Here is a 20,744-nt window from a genome sequence, read left to right as displayed (position 1 = left end):
ATATCAATTCGATGATAAAATGAATATAGATAATTATGGTGAATACTTTCATATTGATCACGTGTTGCCGATTTCTGAATTTGATATGAATGATGAATATTATAAGAAGCTGATCTGGAATTGGAAGAATCTAAGACCTTTAGAAAAGAAAGAAAATATAATTAAATCTAACAAACTAGATATGAAATTATATTTAGATCAACTGGATAAAGCAAAGAAATTTATTGAATTATGGAACAATAATCCAAATAATGAACAATATGTTGAGTCTTTAATGAGTGGTTAAAGAATAATATATCTCAAATAAAATATAATAAAAATTACATACCTTCAACTAGCTATTATTTCTATTTTAATTTTTAATATTTTCTTTCAAAAAAGAATACTTTATATCACAAATAAAAAATACTAAAAAACAATAACTAATACTAGAATTCTTTAGCTTTAACTAGCTAGTATCATTTGAAGAATACTTATAATACTATTCTTATTAAATTTCTCTAATATAAATGTCTAAGAAATCGAATAAGAATAATATTAAGGTTGAAAAAACATTAGATGATTTGGGTATAAGTGATAATAAAGATACAGTTGCAACTAATTGTGCTCAAGTTAATAACAATATAGATTATGAATACTATTTATATTGTAAGCATCATCTTGAATTATTAATTGCTGGTGGGAAATCTAAGGACTTCTTAGGAAAAATAATAACTTTTCAAGAATTAGATAATATGAATAAAGAAAAAGTAATCAAATATTTTAAGATTTATGAAGAGTCAAGATTAGCTAGAATAAACGACTCTATAAGTGATGGTATTATCAAATGTTATTCAAAATTATGTAACCGGCTAATACCAATTGATGATGAAAATAAATTATATAATGATTTGAAAAATGACTATTTAGTTATGACTGAATTACAAAAATGGGTTGGATATGCTTCATTTCAATTAGGATCGGTTATGACATTGATTTCTACTGGAGTTATAACATTTTCGAACATCAAACCTATGGAATATAAATCAGGTAAGAACGAAACAGATGTACTACAACCAAACCACGAAACAGAAGATGAATCAGAACAAAAATTAACTAAAATAAATGAGTGATGGAGTTAAGAAAAAGGCTAGATCCGAGAAACAAATTAAATGGGCAAGAGAATTAGGTAAAAGATCTTCAGAATTAAAAAAAGCTAAGAAAAAGAAATTAACTGATATAAATGAATCACCTGGTATTGATTCAAATAATAATCCATCTGATTCTTCTAATGTTGGAAGTAATTATAAATTATATATTACAATTGGGTTAATCACAGTTATTATATTATCCGGTGTAATATATAAATCAAAATTCAAATCTGACGATAAAGATGATTCCAATGATGATCGGAAACTTAGTTATCCGTGTACAAACAGTAAACCTATTATAACAGAAAATAAATCAAATGAAAATAAATCTAAAATATTATTAATGGATTAAAATATGATGAAAAAAGAACAATATTTAAGAGAGTTATATTATAACCCAGAAAGTGAAGTATCATATTCTAACGTTTCAGAATTATGGAATAAAATTAAATCCGATAATAGCAATGGTGCCGTACGGCACCCACACAGTGATATAAAATATAGTGAATTAAAATCATGGTTACAAAATCAACCCACATATCAAATTCATAAAAAGATGGATAAAAAATATTTAACAAGAAAAGTTATGGTTTCATATATTGACCAACAATGGCAAGCTGATTTAATTGACATGAAAAACTTAGAAGAATACAACAAAGGATATTTCTGGATACTGAATGTTATAGATATATTCAGTAGATACGCATGGAGTATCCCGATTAAAAATAAAACTGGATTAGAAGTTACAAATGCTTTTAAATCTATATTTAAAGAAGCTATCCCAGATAAGATACAATTTGATGAAGGTAAGGAATTTTATAACAAACATTTCAAAAAACTATTATCTGATAACGATGTAGAATATTTTTCAACACATTCAGATAAAAAAGCATCTGTTATAGAAAGATTTAATAAAACATTGAAAACTAGAATGTGGAAATATTTCACCGCTAATGAAACATATAAATATATCGATGTGTTAGATGATTTAGTTAAAGGTTATAATAATTCTAAACATAGTTCTATAAATATGAAACCTATACAAGCTAGAAAAGAAGAAAATTCAGAAATAGTTTGGAATAATTTATATGGAGCATTTGTTACACATGATTTTGGAGAACCTAAATTTAAAATAGGACAACACGTAAGAATATCTAAATATAGAAAAACATTTTATAAAGGTTATACCCCTAATTTTACAGAAGAAATATTTAAAATTAAAAAGATAATATTAACTAAACCATTTGTTTATAAATTAGAAGATTTAAAAGATGAAGAAATATTAGGTTATTTCTATGAACAAGAATTATCACTTGTACCAAATCCAGATGAAATAGAATACAAAATAGAAAAGGTATTAAAAACTAAAACTCTTAAAGGAAAAAAGTATTCTTTGGTGAAATATAAAGGATATGATGATAAATTTAATGAATGGATTTTATCTAGTAAAATTAAAAGAATAAATGAATAAAGATTTATTTATATTTGAACCACATAATATGTTAGTTACTGGAGTTACAAATTGTGGTAAAACACATTTCATATTAGATTTGTTAGAAACTATTTATAAAAATCATTTTGATAATATAATATTATTCTGTCCTACATATGAAATGAATAAAACATATAATAGAGATATAGTTAAGATAAAAAAGTTTATTATATTAGACCCCAAAACAGTAAAAGAAAATTTAGATAATTGTATAAAAATTGCATTAGATATTTATAAAGGATCAAATACATTATTTATTATTGATGATTGTGCAAATTTACATGATTCTAAAATTAGAGAAAGTGAGTTATGTTATTTAGCTTTCTCTGGTAGACATTTTGGGATAACAACTTGGGTTTTAAATCAAAAATATAATTCAATTGTTAAAGACTTTAGAGAGAATATAAGATTTCTAGTTTTATTTTATAACAAAGATAGAAAATCTATGCAACAATCATTGGAAGAAAATCAAATTATACCTACTGAATTACATGATGAATATATGAATAAATTAAAAAATAATAAAGGTTCAAAATTATTAATGAGATTACAATTTCCTTATGAATATAAATTTATAAAATAAAATTTATAATTTGGATCATTATAGAAACTAATTTATATATCTATCTACTAGACGTATGAGTAAGAAAGTAAGATTCTTACCTTTTTACTTTCTTGGCAAGAATCTTGGATTCTTACGTACGTCTAGTCCATAGAAATATGAATTATTAAATGAAATATATAATAATGAATAAATCATATATTAAAACTATGTTTATAATTTATGTTTATAATTTATATTTATAATTTATGTTTATAATTTATATTTATAATTTATGTTTATAATTTATATTTATAATTTATATTTATAATTTATGTTTATAATCTATGTTTATAATTTATATTTCTTGGTAAGGATTCTTGGATTCTTACTTTCTTACTCATACGTCTAGTACATAGATATATAAATAGTTTTATAGATATATAAATAGTTTTATAATAATTATTCTAATTTTGTTTCTAATACATTTATAAAATCATCTTCGTTTATATCAAATTCTCCATAAGTCTTTGGTATATTTATTGAGTTTAGCCGATCCATCATTAATCTATAATCAGTAGGCATATTAATTTTTTCTTTTATTTTTTCAAAGTTTTCATCAAAATCATAATAATAAAAATCAATATCATATCCAAAATTAATTATCAAATAAGTTGAATCTTTTCTTCTCAAATATAAAAATTTATACATTTGTTCAAGATTATCGTTTGCATAATCTAAAAATTTATGTAATAACAAATTATAGAATATATCATATTGGTTAATATTATAATCAAAATATTTTATATATTCTAAAGGGTTATTTAACAATGGTAACATACCCACTTTTTTATAAACATTAATTAGATGTAATTTTGATTTATAATGAGTAATTTTATCAACAGGTTCAATTTCTTTATTACAATAATCACATATTAATTCTTTTTCATTTTCTATGTGCCACTTAGATTTTTTATGTTTAGAAAAATTACTTTTAGAAATATCTAAATTACAAATGTTACAATGTTTTTTAGAATCATCAATTATTTCATTATCTGTTATATCATTATCATTAGTTTCAATTGGGTTAATATTATTTATTACATTATCTGTTATATTATCTATGGTATCATTAGTTTTAATTGGGTTAACATTATCTTTTATATTACTAACTGATATATTATTATCATTATTATTCTTTTCTTTTTCTATATGTTTCTTTGATTTCTTATGTGATGCCCAATTTTTATATGATATATATTTCTTACATACATCACAATATTTTTGATTATAATCTTTTTTTGATTCAATATCATATGTAGATGGTATATTATAAGATGTAGATGCTGTTACATCTTCTATTTTAGTTTCAATATTATTACTATCTTCTATTTTAGATTCAATATTATCTTCTATTTTATATTCAATATCATTCTTATCTTCTATTTTAGTTTCAATATTATCTTCTATTTTTGTTTCAATATTCTTATCTATTTTACTTATTCTATATTTGAATTGATTAAAGTAATCTCCAAAATACTTACTGTATTCATCATAAGGTAATATATAATATATATCTGATATCATTTCACTTGGAGATTGTATTTCATATATTCCACCTTCCATTTATTATATACATTTTTATTAAAGTTAAAATTTTAATACATAACACTATTTAATTGAGAATTTACAATATTTAATTGCGCGTCAGATATAATATAAATGTGCATTTTAAAATTTTTGATTCCTTTTTTCTTTGTCATGAATAATTGTATTCCATCTTTTGTATTTTGTAGTTTTTTTCCAGAACCATGTAATGAATTATCTTCAGTTGTTCTAAAATCTAACCATAATGCATATTTATTACCGGTATAATAATCAATTTGATGCATTAAAGGTGCATTATTATTTATCAATTCAAAGTCTAATGGAATTTTATATTTGCTTCCATATATACTTTTTATCAATTTATCTACATCATTTGTTAATATTGCGCTATTAGCTTCTGATCTTAATTTATTTTGGTTTTCTGATTGGATGCCTTGAAATATCATATTATTTCTATTTTCTTTAGTTAACCATAAATCTTTATAATGCATAAATAAATTATAATCATCTAATGAGAAAACTGTTTCTGGACCAATCTTTATTGTTAACTTTTTAATCAAATATCTTCCAACATTATCAACGACATAATTATTATTATTACCGATTACTTTTATATCGGCTGATAAATAAATACTATTTGGAACATAAAAAGTATTTTGTGTTAATCGAGGGATTCTAACGTATAAAGTTTCATCGGGATTAATATTTGAAGCGTTATGAGTAATTATATGATGTGATCTTTCTGCTTTAATAGCATTAGATATTCTAGAAATCTTAGAAGGACTTATATAACTCCCACTCATTTATTTAACAAAAAAATTAATTATTTATTTTTTGATATTTTTTGATATCATATTTACTAACCCAAAAATAATAGCACTTACAACTGTAATTAAAAATAAAATAATATGTTCAGCAGCAAAGTTAATAATGTTTCCTGCAGATTTTAAAACAAAACCAACAATTGAAGCAATAACTCCTGGCAATGCTGCAGCAGATTTCTTTGATAGTTCCCATAAATATTTTGCTAATTTCTTTAAACCATCTTTAACTTTATCTTGTATAGAATTATTACCTGGAGGTTTATCCGGTTTATTTGGAGTAGGAGTAGATTTTAAAGCATTTGATATAGCTAAACCAATTGTTGTAAATAACATAGTTACAGCTGTTAGAATTGAAAGAATTGTTATACCTTCTAATTTAAATAATAACTTTATTCTGTCTTTTAATGATATTTCAGAATCTGGTTTAATCAACAAATCTTTAAAAATAACTTTTAATCTATTAATATTATTATCATATAATTTTAATAATGTATCTCTTTCTTTTTCCTGTAATTCTTTGTTATATTTTAAATCATCTATTTCTTTTTCTAAACGTAATTCTTTTTGCCTATATTCTATTTCATCAATTACTTGATGATCTAAATCAGACTTTAATCGTTCTATTTCTTTATTTTTATCAGTTAATTCTTTTTCTAAAGTTCTAATTTTAAAATCTCTTATACTTTTATCATGCGCAATTTTATCAGCTGATTCTTGCATACCTTTAATTTCTCTACGTGCTTGTTCAGGAAATGCTTCTAATTCATCATCAGTTAAATCAAATAATCCTTTTTCTAGTAAATATTGCAGTTGATTTATTCCAGTACTATTCATTTCTTCTTCTGAATCACTTAATCTATTAATTTGTTTTTCTAATGTTAATTGTAATTGACTTGAATCATTATCAATTTGTTGAGTGTCTCTTCTCGATGTTTCGGGTGTTGAAGATCTTAATTTATCTAATTGATTTCTATTCTCTTCCATTTCTGGATCAAAATCAGTAGGATTTGGATTTTTAAATGGTGAATATTTGTTTATATCAATATTAGGAATTGGTTCTTCTTCATTTACTCTATCGAGTGCATTCCATATAATTCTGAGAAATTCTCTACCACCTTTTGAACTTTCAATTGTAGATAATGCTCGCATTCCAGGTTCATAAATATTTTCTTGACCCATTTTAGATAATTGAATTGATACAATTTTGTTATTTAAATTAACATTATAATACCATGAATCATTTTTAAATTCTAAATTATTTGTGAAATATGGGTCATCTTTAAAAATTTGTTCTACAACATCTTCAGTATCAATTTCATCTATTACAACTTTTGGTAATAATTCGTTAACAATTGTATCTGTTACTCTAGATTTCATTCTATATAATTCCATAGGTTTATCAGGATATTTTTCTTGTTGTTCTACTAATAGTTTCATAAATTCTTTTCTTTCTCTTCTAGTTGAAATTCTACCCCTTTCAGGAGCTTCTAAATATTTATTTAATTTTTCACGTAATTCGGGATCATCATCATAATCATCATCATAATCATCTTCTTCACCTAAATTAGTATTATATGCTGATTCATCATTATTATCAATATTAGTTTCTGCATCATTATAATCATCATCAATATATCCTTCATTATCATTTCCCATTTCTCCCATTTCATAATCTTCTCCACCTTCTACATCCATTTACATAATAAAAAATTAAAATTTAAAATATAATATTCCTCCGATTACAATTCCTATACAAGTTATAGCTAATTTAGTATTTTCATGGGATTTATTATCATCATTAGTTTTAATTATATCATGTTGAATAATATCAGTTCTATTATTTTCTGATGTATTGTAATCTTTTATTTTGGAATCATTAACCAATTTAATATTCTTAGTTTTAGTTTCTGTTGATTGAATGTGTTTTTTATTTTTTTCACCTTCCATTAATTTTGGAGCAGTAATAATCTTTTTATTTATATCATTTAACCCAAATGAATTATTTATTGTTGCAGTTTTAATTAGATTATTATAACCAATTATATTTCCCATCTTCAATACTAAATCATTAGAAATAATTAATAGATTAGGGCCTATACAATAATTTAGTCTTACATGAGATTTATCTAAATAATTTTGATATCTTATAATGTTTTCTGGAATCGATCTATTTTTATCATCATGTATGGAATCTTCAAATAAAACTTTAAACTGTTTCTGCGCATCGAATGAAGTGTTATCATTTCCAATTATTGGGGATCTTGTTTCAACTTGCGCACCTAAAATACATATCAAATAAATTCTAATAGATTGATTTATTCTTTGTATACCTGATTTTGTAAAACCTTCACCATTTTCTAAAATGAAATTAACCCAACCATTATTATTATCAATTTTATAATTATGACAAGCTGAAATTCTATGCATATAATCAATTCTTTTTATTTCAAACTCTTCACCAACACCTTGTAATTTACCATGCGCTCTAAAATCGGAATTAATATTTATATTAAATTCATTACATATTTTATAAAACTTGGATATATTAATATTATTATCCAATTCTTTAAAATATTTAGACCCGGGTAAAGGACATTCTAATTCATTTAATATTATTCTGATTTGAAAATATGTGTGAAATCTAAATATTGTGTGAATTAATTTTAAATCAGAATACTTCAAATTTTTATCTAAGTTATTTAAATGATCATTCCAACTTATTCCACATCCTGTTGTTGCACAATAAACAGCAAAATTTAATTGATTCTGCCAATACTTCATATTAGATTTTACTTTATATATATGATATTCATCTCGAGTAAAAGTAACTTCATATGTATTAAATATATTTTCCATTTTAGAAATAAAAAACTGTGATTCATTAACATAAATTTCTAAATTAGTTAATGAATTTAAAACTATATTTTTATATGTAATATTTTTCTTAAAATCTATTGCCGGAATATTATATTTAATTGATTTATTATATTGGAAAGCTTTTGGAAACCCCATTTATATAACTAAAAAATTAATAATTTATTAATTCTTTTAATCATTTATCTTGTTCTTCAACTGTTATATGACCATTTAAACTTATTATATAATCTAGTGTGTTCTTCAATTTATTAATTTCTTTTATATTAGTTTTAATTTTTTCTTTATTACTTTTTATATTTAATTTTGAACTTATACCAGTTAAAACACTTGAACTTAATCCTAATACACCAATTGATATAGCTAAAGGTGTTAATGGACTAAATATTGCTAGAAATGTTATTACAGAACTAATTGTAACCGAACCACTTATAATCAAATAATATATAATTTTACTTTTTAAATATTTTTTCTTTTTTATCTTTAAGTCACTTTCAAATTCTAATATTTGTTTTTCTAAATATGTTTTTAATTTAGTTTTATTTATATCATGAGGAATAATATCAATACTATCAACTTTATCTTCCATTTATTTAGAATAAAAATTACTAATTAGTAAACTTATAAGCAACAAATATAACAATAACAGTTCCACCTAAAATCCATATTATTTCATATTTCTGTTGTTCTTTACTTGGGGTATAATAATCTGATAATTTAGGTTTGTATAGATGTAATTTTTCTTTATTGGTTACTGCGTTATATAAACTCATTGCATCATCAACTGATTGAAAATCTCTGTGTGAAATCTTCTGATCATATAATTCTTTGTTAATATAATCCATATAGTTTTGTCTCTTTTCTCTATATTCTTCTGCATCTTTATTATATTTCTCTAACGCTAAATTATGTCTTTTTTGTTCTGTTAATGATCCATTTTTATCAATATGTTTAAATAAATATCCACCACCAGTAAATGCTAAAGCGTTAACAATTGCTGATCCTATAATAGTTATAATTGCAGAAGCCATTTATTTAGCAACAAAAATTATACATTTATATGGGAGGAATATATTTTTGTTTTTCCAAGTAATCAATAGTTAAATTAGATAAAGTAACTGCTAATGTTAATTTTAAAATATCATTTATATCAAATCTATCAACATTAACACTTCCCATTTTGAATACTTTTTTTTAATACCATTGAATAACCAACAGTTCCAACTGATAATAATGCGCCATTATATAATCCAGTTATTATCCACTTATTATCACTCATTTATTTATCAAAAAAATTACTATCATCAAAATATTTAGTTAACTTATTTATGATTAATTCAACATTTATTTCATTACTAGTTTTATGATTATCATATATTTCAATTATTATTTTTTAAATATCATCGATGATAAAATCTTCATCTAATTCATAAAATCTTAAAGATTCTCTAATTAAATTAGTAATCTTTTCTACATTTAAAGTTTCTTTATCAATTGTTGTTTCATACTCAAATGTTGTTTCATTAGAAAATACAACATTTTTGATATGTGTTATTACATCATTAATGTTAAATTTCATTTCTTTCTCACGTTTAAAATCAAACCCAAAACATATACTCGGTCCAACAGTTATATTCATTTATATAATAAAAAAATTACTCTTTACATCTTATAACTAATTCATATATCACAGGAAAGTTATTCAAATCAATTAAATAACCATTATGATTTCTTATTTCTAATTTAAAATTATTAAATTTAGGAATGCAAGGTTTAAAATCACATTCAGTTAAATTATAATTTATTTGCGTTCCAAATTGTTTAACATTTTTTATTGGTAAAATATTTAGTATACTAAAATTACAAAATGGTTCTTTAGTTGCTTCGAAAGTTTTTGTAGGCTCGATTAAATTGCAATAAATATAAAAGTGTGTAAAAGGTATTATATTTGAGCTGCCTTCTGCGTTTACTGTAACAACATCTGGTTCAATTCCTAGCAATTTAGCTATAGGTTTTTTTACCATAAATGCATGTTGACTTTCATCAAATACTTTTATTTTAATTCTATTTGAGCTATCACTTTTACTAAATTTAATTAAAAATTTATCTTCACTTTTAATTTTCAACCGTGCTCTACGATTAATTTCTTGAGCTAATGTTTCTAAATTATATAATCCTGGTCTTAGAAATAGATGAAACCATTTATTTATACTTCTAATATGAATTAAAAAAGTATTATGTTCAATAGTTTTATTCGATATATTGTAAAAAGAATTACATAAACTTATATTTACTAATTTTAAATCTACACAATTCTTAAATTCTCTATCTAATTGTACTAGTAAATTATGAGATTTATAATTTGTAAGCCTTCTAGAATCTACAAATATTCTGTATTCTTTTAATTCCGCCATTTATTTTACATATTTTCTTATTCGAAATCTATTTCATGGTGTCCTTTTTCATTCTTACCTTTGTATACGAAATAGAAATCTCCAGAACATAATTCTTCTAAATCTTCACTTGATAATCTATGAAATCTATCTGGTAAATAAGTTCTGAATTTATATTTATTTCCTTTTAATCCTTCATATTCTAAATGAATTACTAATTTATCTCCATATTTGTTAGTAACTGTAACAATATTTGTAATTAAATATTTCTTGTGAATTGTTAATTCTGTTAACTTTTTGAATTTATAATCTACAGATTTTACATTTGTGGTATCTTTAATTCTATCTAAGAATTCACTGTGTACTTGTTTACTCTCCATTTATTATACAAATTTTTATTGAAATTTATTAACACGCTAGAATCCTTTTCATAATCTCATTTTCTTTTGTTTCTTCTCTTTTGCATTTTATATATTCATCTAAATTGCAACCATATGCGACTGTGTGGATTCCATCATCTAAAATATATCTTTTATCATCAAATGGGTTTAGACTTATCTTTTCAATTTCTTCAATAAACATTTCATGATCTTCAGATCTTAAACATTTCATTTTATGTTTTCTAACTTCTTCTTTGAATATACAATTGATGTAATCTTTGAAATGAATATTCTTTTCTACTACATTTTTCGTTATTCCTTTTAACTTTTTAGCTTCATGTTCTTTAGTTTTATATGAATACATTTTAGATCTAATACCAATGAACTCTATCATTTCTTCACCACCTAATTCATCCTTAAACTTCCCAGGAACTTTTTTATTATCATTGCTAAACAATTCATGATCTTTAGGATAGTTACTAAAATCAAAATGGTGTTTTAATATTTTTAAATCATCTGTTATGTTATCAGTTTTTATCTTTAATATGTAAGAATCTGTATCAAAATATAATATTTCTATGTGTTTTTCTCCAAAAAGTGGTTGTAATATATTATAATAGAATTCATACATTAGTAATTTTGATAATTCTAAAACTGATGCACCAACATAGATTGGTTTATTGAATTTCATACTTGTTCTTCTCATTTTAACTGCTGCTAAATTTTCATCAAATATTCTGTTACCTAAAAACTTAGGATATGATTGTAAATGCCTTATCCTTTTACCATTACTAACTAACTCAATATCATTTCGATTTCTAATATTTTCACAAGTCTTACCATAGAACGCATTGTTCATTAACTTAAAAAAATCTTTTTCAAAATCAGTTTTTGCTTCAGTTCTCTGTTTGGTGTTAAAATCTATATATTTTTCTAACCACTTCGATTGATTGAATGAAATATATCTATGTACTTTTTTAATATTATTCCTTGATTCAAATAAAACTTCAACATTCTATAATGCACAACGTAATTATATTTATCTTCTTGAGTTACCATTAACTTTTCAGTATGAATATGATTTTCAGGTTTAATTCTTTTTTGATAATTTGATAATTCTTCATGTTTAACAGTTTTATGTTCGGGACAATATGCTAGATTTCTAGATTTGAATTTAATATTTTCAGGATATTCTAAATCTACAACAAAGAAGTAACCAATATCTGAATCATCTGCAATATCTAGGATTCTTTTCTTCCAATCAAATTTATCAATTTGTAAAACTTCAGTTATTTCAAACATCCCATAAGGTTGTGGTTCCATCATTGCCCAACCATAAAGATTATTTGCATCTATGTATAATAATTTATATCCAGGATTATCATTTACATTGAAATATCTATCACCCAATACACCTGAAACACCTCCTCTTATAGATTTTTCAAATAATAGTAATTGATCTATATTTGTTAACAAATCCATTTTTATATCTGTAAATTTTAATCCACAATCCCATGTTAATCCTGGTGATGAATAACAATGACAAGGATCAATATTGAAATATTTTAAGTTTACATCTCTAAACCTTTCGAATATATCGGTTAATAATAATACATCTGATTTTAAATATAAATCTACTAATTGACCATGATTTTCTATTTTGAAATGATTCCAAATATTCAATGTTCTATTATAAACTTCATCTTTAACATATTCATTTTTTAATTCATCATAGAATTGTTCTTTCAATAATTCAGTTATTTTAAAATCATTATGATTTTTATAGAAAGAATATGGAATCGCTCCTTTATATCTCATTAATTTAAAATCATCATTATTTGGGTAATATTCTTTTAATATCTTTAATTCATCATCAACTAATGATTTAGATAAGTTATCTAATGAACTATTTAAAAATCTATATGAATCTATAAATCTTAAACACCCAAATTGGAAAGATATATAATTCTCGGATGTTTTAGCTAGTATTTTAAATTTATAAGTTGATACTTTGTCATCTTTTAATCTATTTGAATTTAATCTTTCTATTTCATTATTGATTTCTTCTATTTTATGACACAGTTGCTTAATGAATAAATGCGCGTCATACCCCGATAAATTGTGAAATATAATGGGGACAAAATTTACTTTTTTGGCTTGTAAATTGCAATTCTCATGTGCAGCGCCTCTAAACTTTCCATTCAAATGATCATGGTCTCTTACTTTTTTATCTTTATAATTAAATATCTTTTCACAATAATAACATTTATCTGCAAACTCAAATTCTTCTTTATCTTCTTCTGTCATAATTATTTCTTTATTTGTATTCAACTTTTCATTAAATCTTATTTCATATTCAATTAATAAGTCACAAAAATGATTGATAACATTTTCATTTCTATAATGATAATATTCACTTTCAATTAGTTCTGGATAATCAGATTTTATATATAACCCGAAAGCAGCAGCTGATTGATGAATCTTTTTAATAGTATTTGTTTTTGGTGGTTCTTCTGAATAATCACTTTCATTAGAATTTAATTTCTTTCTTTTATAATATATATCTTTTCTATCTTTATCTGTTAATTCTTTATTTAATGATTCAAAATCTCCATATATTACAAATGGTACTTTATTTTTGTAATCATATTTTTTGAATTCTAATATTTTATCTTTTTCATTTGGTAAAACTAATTTACAATAATCATGATTATCACATAGTTGTTTATGATTTAATAATGTACTTTCATTACTAAATTTATGTAAACATTTTCTACATAGATATATTTTATTATGGTGATCATTTTCTGATTTGAAAAATAAATCTATTTGTTTAATCCACATGTAATGATTCTCATAATATAATATATCTATAACATCGTTTGAATCATAATCTTTTGATAGGTATAAAGGTTCTAATGTATAATGTTTAATATTATTTCCTTTTGTATTTGGTAATTTGATTAAATCAAATACATTTATCTTTAAATGATTATCTCTTTCTATTTTTGGAATATTTTTAATTCTAACAGGATACTTATCTATCTTATAATTATTTTCAAATGGTTTATAATGAGTTAATCTATAAGTATGTTTATTTTAATCTTCAACTGGATGTAAGCAACTTATTATAGCCCATAGAAAACATTTATCATCTTCATTTTGTATATTTATTACAGCATTAGTTTTAAATGGTAGTTTAATATAACTTGATGCTTCAATATCAGGTTCTTTATAATATGATAAATTATTTTCATCAATTGGTTTTGATTTAGTTAACTTATTATATTTTGTGTTATAAACATGTAAAGTTATAAATATTATTTCATCAAATATTAAACCAGATCCTTCAAAATATTTCTCTTCTATTTTAGTTTTTACTTCATTATAACATTTATCTAATTTATCATCTATATGTTGTTTAGATATAATATGTTGTGAATGAGAATTTATATTATATATTGGTTTATCTTCAGATTTTATAAACTTTACTTTAACTGATATACTAATTTTAGGATATTCAACATCTGTAATTATTTTTATTATTTCTTTCATATTTTCTAAATGTTTTTTATTTTCTTCTAATGTTTTACTTTTATGAAATTTAAACTCAATAGCTGCTGGACCAATATCACTTTTAAATGCTTCGGTTATCTCTATATCTTTTTTATTATCTAATGAATTAATATAATTTCTTACATCTTCCATATATGGTCTTTTATTGTTTAATTTATTTTGTATTCTTTTAATTGTCTTCTGTTTCTTATCGTTATCATTATCAAAATAATCTTCACCTAAAATATCATTATTCTTATTTCTAATATGACTTATAGATTTTAAATGTTCTTTATAATATCTTTTATCACTGAATGATTGATTACATGTATCACATTTATATGTTTCTTTTTCATTCTTTAATTCTTCTAATTTAGTTTCTAATATATCATCTTTATATTCTAGTTTCAATTTATTCTCTAAATGTGTTATAGTTTTATTGTGTCTTGCTTTTTGAGACTTGTCTATATCGATATTGTATGTTGGACAGTAGTATTTATTTGCTTCCATTTTAATACTATATTTTTTATTAAAATTGATTTTAGAAGTTCAATGATTTAAATGTTATTCATATATATATGAATAACATTTAAGAGTAATAGGGATAATAGGCTTTCAGGTCAAAGGTTGAACGGGTGGGTGAGTAAAAATGAAAAACATAAAAATAATTACAATTTCTACTTGAATTAGGAGTGAAACTCATAAAAATGAAAAATAAATTCGAGCGTGTGAGAATTTATTTTTCATTTTTATGAGTTTCACTCCTAATTCAAGTAGAAATTGTAATTATTTTTATGTTTTTCATTTTTACGAGCTCGACCGTTCGACCTTTGGCCTGAAAGCCTATTATCCCTATTACTCTTATCGAATACCGAATTCCCCAACATTCAAAACTCATTTTACTTCGCGCCATCTTGAAGATACAGTGGCGATATTTTTCAGGGCACGTTTCCCACCGGCAACTAACAAGACAGCAGTCCGCGGCGCAAGATTTAGCTTAAATTCTCGCTATTGTCCCTCGAGTTTCTAGAAATTGTGTGTATGAAAATCAAGCGCGTTGGAAGCTTTTTTATTGCCGCCGCGGCCAATTGCCCATTTTGACACGCAAAATTTACCTCAATTTCGTCAAAAACATGGTATCATAAAAAACGTCATTCACTAAATTTGCACTTCCAACGCCCTCTGAAAATGCATTGGAATTTCAAATTTTTCCAGACCCTAGTTTTGGCTGCGTGGAAACTTAACTTGCCCATTTTCAGTATAATGCCCTTTTCATTTTTTGCGCTCCTGTCCAAGTCCGCACTTGGATCCGCCCCTAAATCGATACTTACATGCCACGATACTTCTGCCTTGGCCTTGGTGTACTGCGACAAAGGTCTACTATCACCCTGAAGCTGAGTGGATTCTAACTTCAAACCGGTCGGTCCTTTCGCAGGCTCTATTTCCATCAAAAGAATCGATAATAAATCATTGACAATAGCCGTGCAGTATTTCCGTAGAAATGTGCGAAAACTGTCAAAAACATTTTAGGTCCTTCGAATTTCGGATAGTTTTTTATTCAGGATAACGGCCATACACCGCCGCCACCAATTCCAGGATGGTCTGACAAACAGACGATTAACGTTTAGTCGAAAATTGGTTGATCATTTCTTATTCACCTTCGATCTAATTTTGATCGCTGGATTTGCAGAGGCTCACGGCGAACCAAAATATCATAACGCGAGCGCAGTATGATATATAAGCGGATATACTGGGGGTTATCCATTTACTATCAATGTGTGACGAGTCCCCGCGAACGCGAGTCTTGTATGAAGGATTCGTATTTTCTACTCGGCGATTATAATAGGGAGCTGCAGCACCGCCTATCCCGCCAGATGGGGTGACGAGCACTCTGTCTCTCCAATAATTAGGTTGTAAATAGTGTATGTTGTTAATAACTTTGTGATATTTTATTAAGACAAGTTTATATTTAATGTTGATTGTAAATATTGTATACTTTCTATAAGTCTCCCTCCATGTACCATAGAAATGGTTGGAGTGTAAATAAAATCCTAATAAAATCCTAAACCATGCGTTGTCAAAATTAGTTCATTTCCAATTGATTTTAAACTGCATTTCTAGGCTCCCGAATCCGTATATCGTTATAGGCCCCACCGAATATACAATAATCTTTCTACTCAGTGATCGGTACAGTTTCAATTAATTAATGATTGATTTAATCGAGAGAAAAGTCCATTCGGTTTTTTGATAGAAATGTAGAAGAAATCGATCGCGCAAGACCGAGTAACCTACTCTAACAGCGAACCTGGCGGATTCTCGCCTGCTATAAGTAGAATCAGCGATTGCTTAAAAGTTTCCGTATTTCCCTACCGTTATCCCGGAACTTACCTCCACATGTGGTTTTTGCATTCGATACCAATTTCACTAGTAGACTGGATTTTGACACCATGGAATCGCCCTGATATTTGTGGAGGTACACGGCCACGGTGTAGTTGGTATTCTGCGTCAAACCTGTGAGCTGTGCTTGAGTTTGACTAGTGACGCCGACGTGAAACCAGGGCGGGATGCCATCACCTTTCTTCGATTCTACAATGTACCAGACATCGTAGTACACAGTGATGTTACCGCGTCCGGAATCGACGACGGAACCGGAATAAGCCGGCCAGTTGATAGTGATACTGTTCTCGGTGCTGGTAGTCGTCGGAGTCGACGGCGAAGTCCATTTGAATTCTGGAATAAGAAGCAAATCGAACACGCACGGTCCGCATGATACGCGTGTTAGCAATTACGCACAAAAGCCAGCGCTACATTATAAACCACTCGAATGAAATTTCTGACAACTTCTGCCATTATTTTCGCAGACGAAACTATTCTCGTGCTTAAGTCATACGACAAACGAGCTGGCGACATCCTCATTGCTTCTTTCCACCCATAAGAAAATGGGTGCCTGATCGATGACTCCTGAGCGCTTAGCATATGGGCGGCCATCCCCGCCAAACATACGCTAAAGTCATCACGTGAAGGATAAACCCATTCACGTCATGACAATATCCTTCACGTTATGAGTTTATCCTTCACGTTACTACATTATACTTCACGTTATGGGTTTATCCTTCACGTGATAACTTTAGCGTCTGTTTGGCGGGGATGGCCGCCCATATTAGCAGCTGTTATGTTACTTCTTCCCATGGAAAGATTACTGATTAAGTTAGAATCTTAGGCTGGGGGTAATAATACCGATTTAATGGAATTTGCTGTTGAAAATTGTATCACAGTTAAAAGGGTGCGATAGAAATATCTAGCTCTCACTATCACTATAACGCAGTAATTTTGAACTACCGACACGCAATAACTTTTACAGTTAGCATTCCTTCTTCGAATGAAGTTAGAAAATTTGATGCACGGTCCTTACAGATCGGTCATTCCTGGATTTAAGGAGTCTTCATGGAGTTTTTTATTGGAGAAGATTTCAAATTTCGAGGAAGCGTATAGTCTACTCGACAATTACAAAATAGACAAACAAGCAAGTGAAAGGAGCTTCGAGCACCTTCAGAAGCAAAGGGAGCTGTAGGGAGCCTGTTAACGAAGAAAAAATGGAAAACCTGACACTCTGATAATAGAATTTCGTTTGCAACTAGGCCTACATAAAAGGAGTGAGTAATAAAACTGACCTTGTTCGCAGCTGTGCCCGATGTAATTCGGCAAACATCCAGTTGAGCATGTACCGCTCAGATAGTCGCAGATTGCATTACCGTCGCAGCGACAGTCGAGCATACAACCAAACGATGCCGGTTTGCTGCAATCCGATTTGGCTACAAAATAACAATATCACATGAGGACGAAACGTCAGTTGCTAAAAAAGTTATTCATACTTCACAGTGACAATTCAAGTTCCAAGTTCAAATCTATTAACGGAGGGCATATCTAAGGATACTGATACACCGGTCACAATCCTCTCTTTAATTGTTATCTATAAAATACTTGAGTAAGGCCCTGGCGAGAGAACGTGTCCGTGCACAAATCCGAATGAATAAATTGAAATACTGGATGATAATATTGAAGAAAATATATTTTATTTACCTTGAACAAAGAATGATTTTCCTAATCCATATTGTATATGAATCCCTATCGTTCCGAAGCTTCTCCTGTCCTGCTGTCGACACTCGTCTTACTAAGGTACAGATTCTCTCCTCTCTCTCGATAGCGGCCCCCTTTTGTAGAAAGAACCGGCATTTTCAGAATTCCGATTCTCTCACGCAGGGTCTTCCGCTCTTTAGCAAGGAGCAGCTACCCAACTGTCATGACCGTTTTTAGTTACGGAAAATTTAGCCCTACTGATTTGCTGATCTAAAGGTTTTTTTAGAAACTGATTAGCTGATATAAACGTTTTCTTCCAACCCTCCTGTCATGTCGCGTTGTGATTTACTCACTCCTTGCTAGTCGTTGTTGAGAGAGCAGCTATTGTCTGTGAATTACCAACGAGCGCATACAGACAACAGAAACTTCAGACAGCTAGTTTTAACATTAAACACAAATTAATTTTTCTAAAACATTAGCGATTATTAACAATTTGTTCTTAAACAACATCTAGATTACTCAAATTAAATATCTTTTCAAAACTTTAATTTCTTTTCTAATTACAGTACAAATTCATTGTTTCTTTTTTTAATTATTATAATTAACTACGATTCAGAATACATTGTGATTGATTATCAATTCTTAAATCATTTGAAATACTAAGGCAGTTTTGGCTTTACATGTATCATAACATCTATTATTGCATGTATTTGACGGATTCAAATGTCGTAATCAGCATATGAGGGTATGAAACAAACATGATTATCCTAAACGGTTTCACCGGCTGGGGTCAATAAAAATCGGTGTAGAAAAATCATAGTATTTCAAATATCATTGCAAACATATTGATATAACGGTTTTAACTAATTATTTTATCTACAATCTAACTAATTCTATTTTAATACAGGATAAGCAAAACAACCACATCTTCCTAAACTTCCGGTTTTTTCCTTTTACGGAAAGTAGCCGGGAATATCATCAAGTATCAGCGTGATCCCTTCACGAGCCTCATTATAAATACACTCCATTGTTCCGACCCAACCAAATATGGTTCCAACTATTTAAAAGTTTTATATAAAGATTTTCTGAATGTTTGCCAGATCTCACAGAAGAAGAACCGAGAAAGAATTGTTGTTTATAGACTGATTAATGGTTTGCGTTGGTAGATGAAAGCATCAAACAAGAACTTTCGTAATTCTTACTACTAGTACGTTCTTGTCTGACGGCTTTAACGTAACCCCCACGCATACGGAAACAACATTAAGAACATTTCTAAATACTACGAAATATTTTCAAATACTACGAAAATCTAGCTGTGGATCAATACGTACAGAGATGTATAGAAAACAAACGAATGATAAATTTACAATTTTTTGCAATAAGCGAAAGTAACTTGGCCGCCGTCGCGAGAACCGCGGTAAAAAATGCGAAAGGAAAAAGAAAGAACAATAAGGAAAGTTCACAAGGTGGAGCAATTACGACAATCCTGGTCGTTGTATTGGAAGATGACATCGACAATAGAGGGCGGTCATAGAGCGTATAGTGACGATTAAAAGCGCATCGCTACCGTAGCAGCATTTGTCCGAACGGCGATCAACATCATCGTCAGATTTCGGCGAGGAGTCTTTGCGGAATTGCCCCTAGTCCATCCTCAGAGAATAAGCGTAGGAATATTTTTCATTAAGAGATTGTCATTTAGTTGCCTAGCTAGTTATATTTTTTTTGGTTTTGGTACATATTCACAGGCCGGCCACTTTTATTTGACTCGCTTTTTCCCCTGACTATTCCCCGACACGCACGCGTTGTTTTCCCTGATTTGATCCGTATAACCTAGACAGAAACTGTTTGATTCCAAGCGCGATCTAGCAAT

General features: G+C 27.1%; 1 protein-coding gene across 1 annotated transcript in view; it reads right to left on the bottom strand.

Moving 5' to 3' along the window:
• LOC141913839 (receptor-type tyrosine-protein phosphatase kappa-like) overlaps positions 1-18,696 on the bottom strand; it is a 41,439-nt gene extending 22,743 nt beyond the window's left edge. The window contains exons 1-3 of the mRNA XM_074805004.1: positions 18,469-18,696; positions 17,186-17,527; positions 16,129-16,235 (exon numbers count right to left, since the gene is read on the bottom strand). Of these exons, the coding sequence (XP_074661105.1) occupies positions 16,129-16,235; positions 17,186-17,527; positions 18,469-18,571 (552 nt within the window). The 5' untranslated portion in view covers positions 18,572-18,696. The remainder of the gene's footprint in view (positions 1-16,128; positions 16,236-17,185; positions 17,528-18,468) is intronic.
• Positions 18,697-20,744: the final 2,048 nt, after the last annotated feature.

Source organism: Tubulanus polymorphus, chromosome 12 (genome assembly GCF_964204645.1).
Source record: "Tubulanus polymorphus chromosome 12, tnTubPoly1.2, whole genome shotgun sequence".
Lineage (NCBI taxonomy): Eukaryota > Metazoa > Nemertea > Palaeonemertea > Tubulaniformes > Tubulanidae > Tubulanus > Tubulanus polymorphus.
The sequence above is the reverse complement of the archived record's forward strand: the minus strand, read 5'-3'. Positions and strand labels throughout refer to the sequence as shown.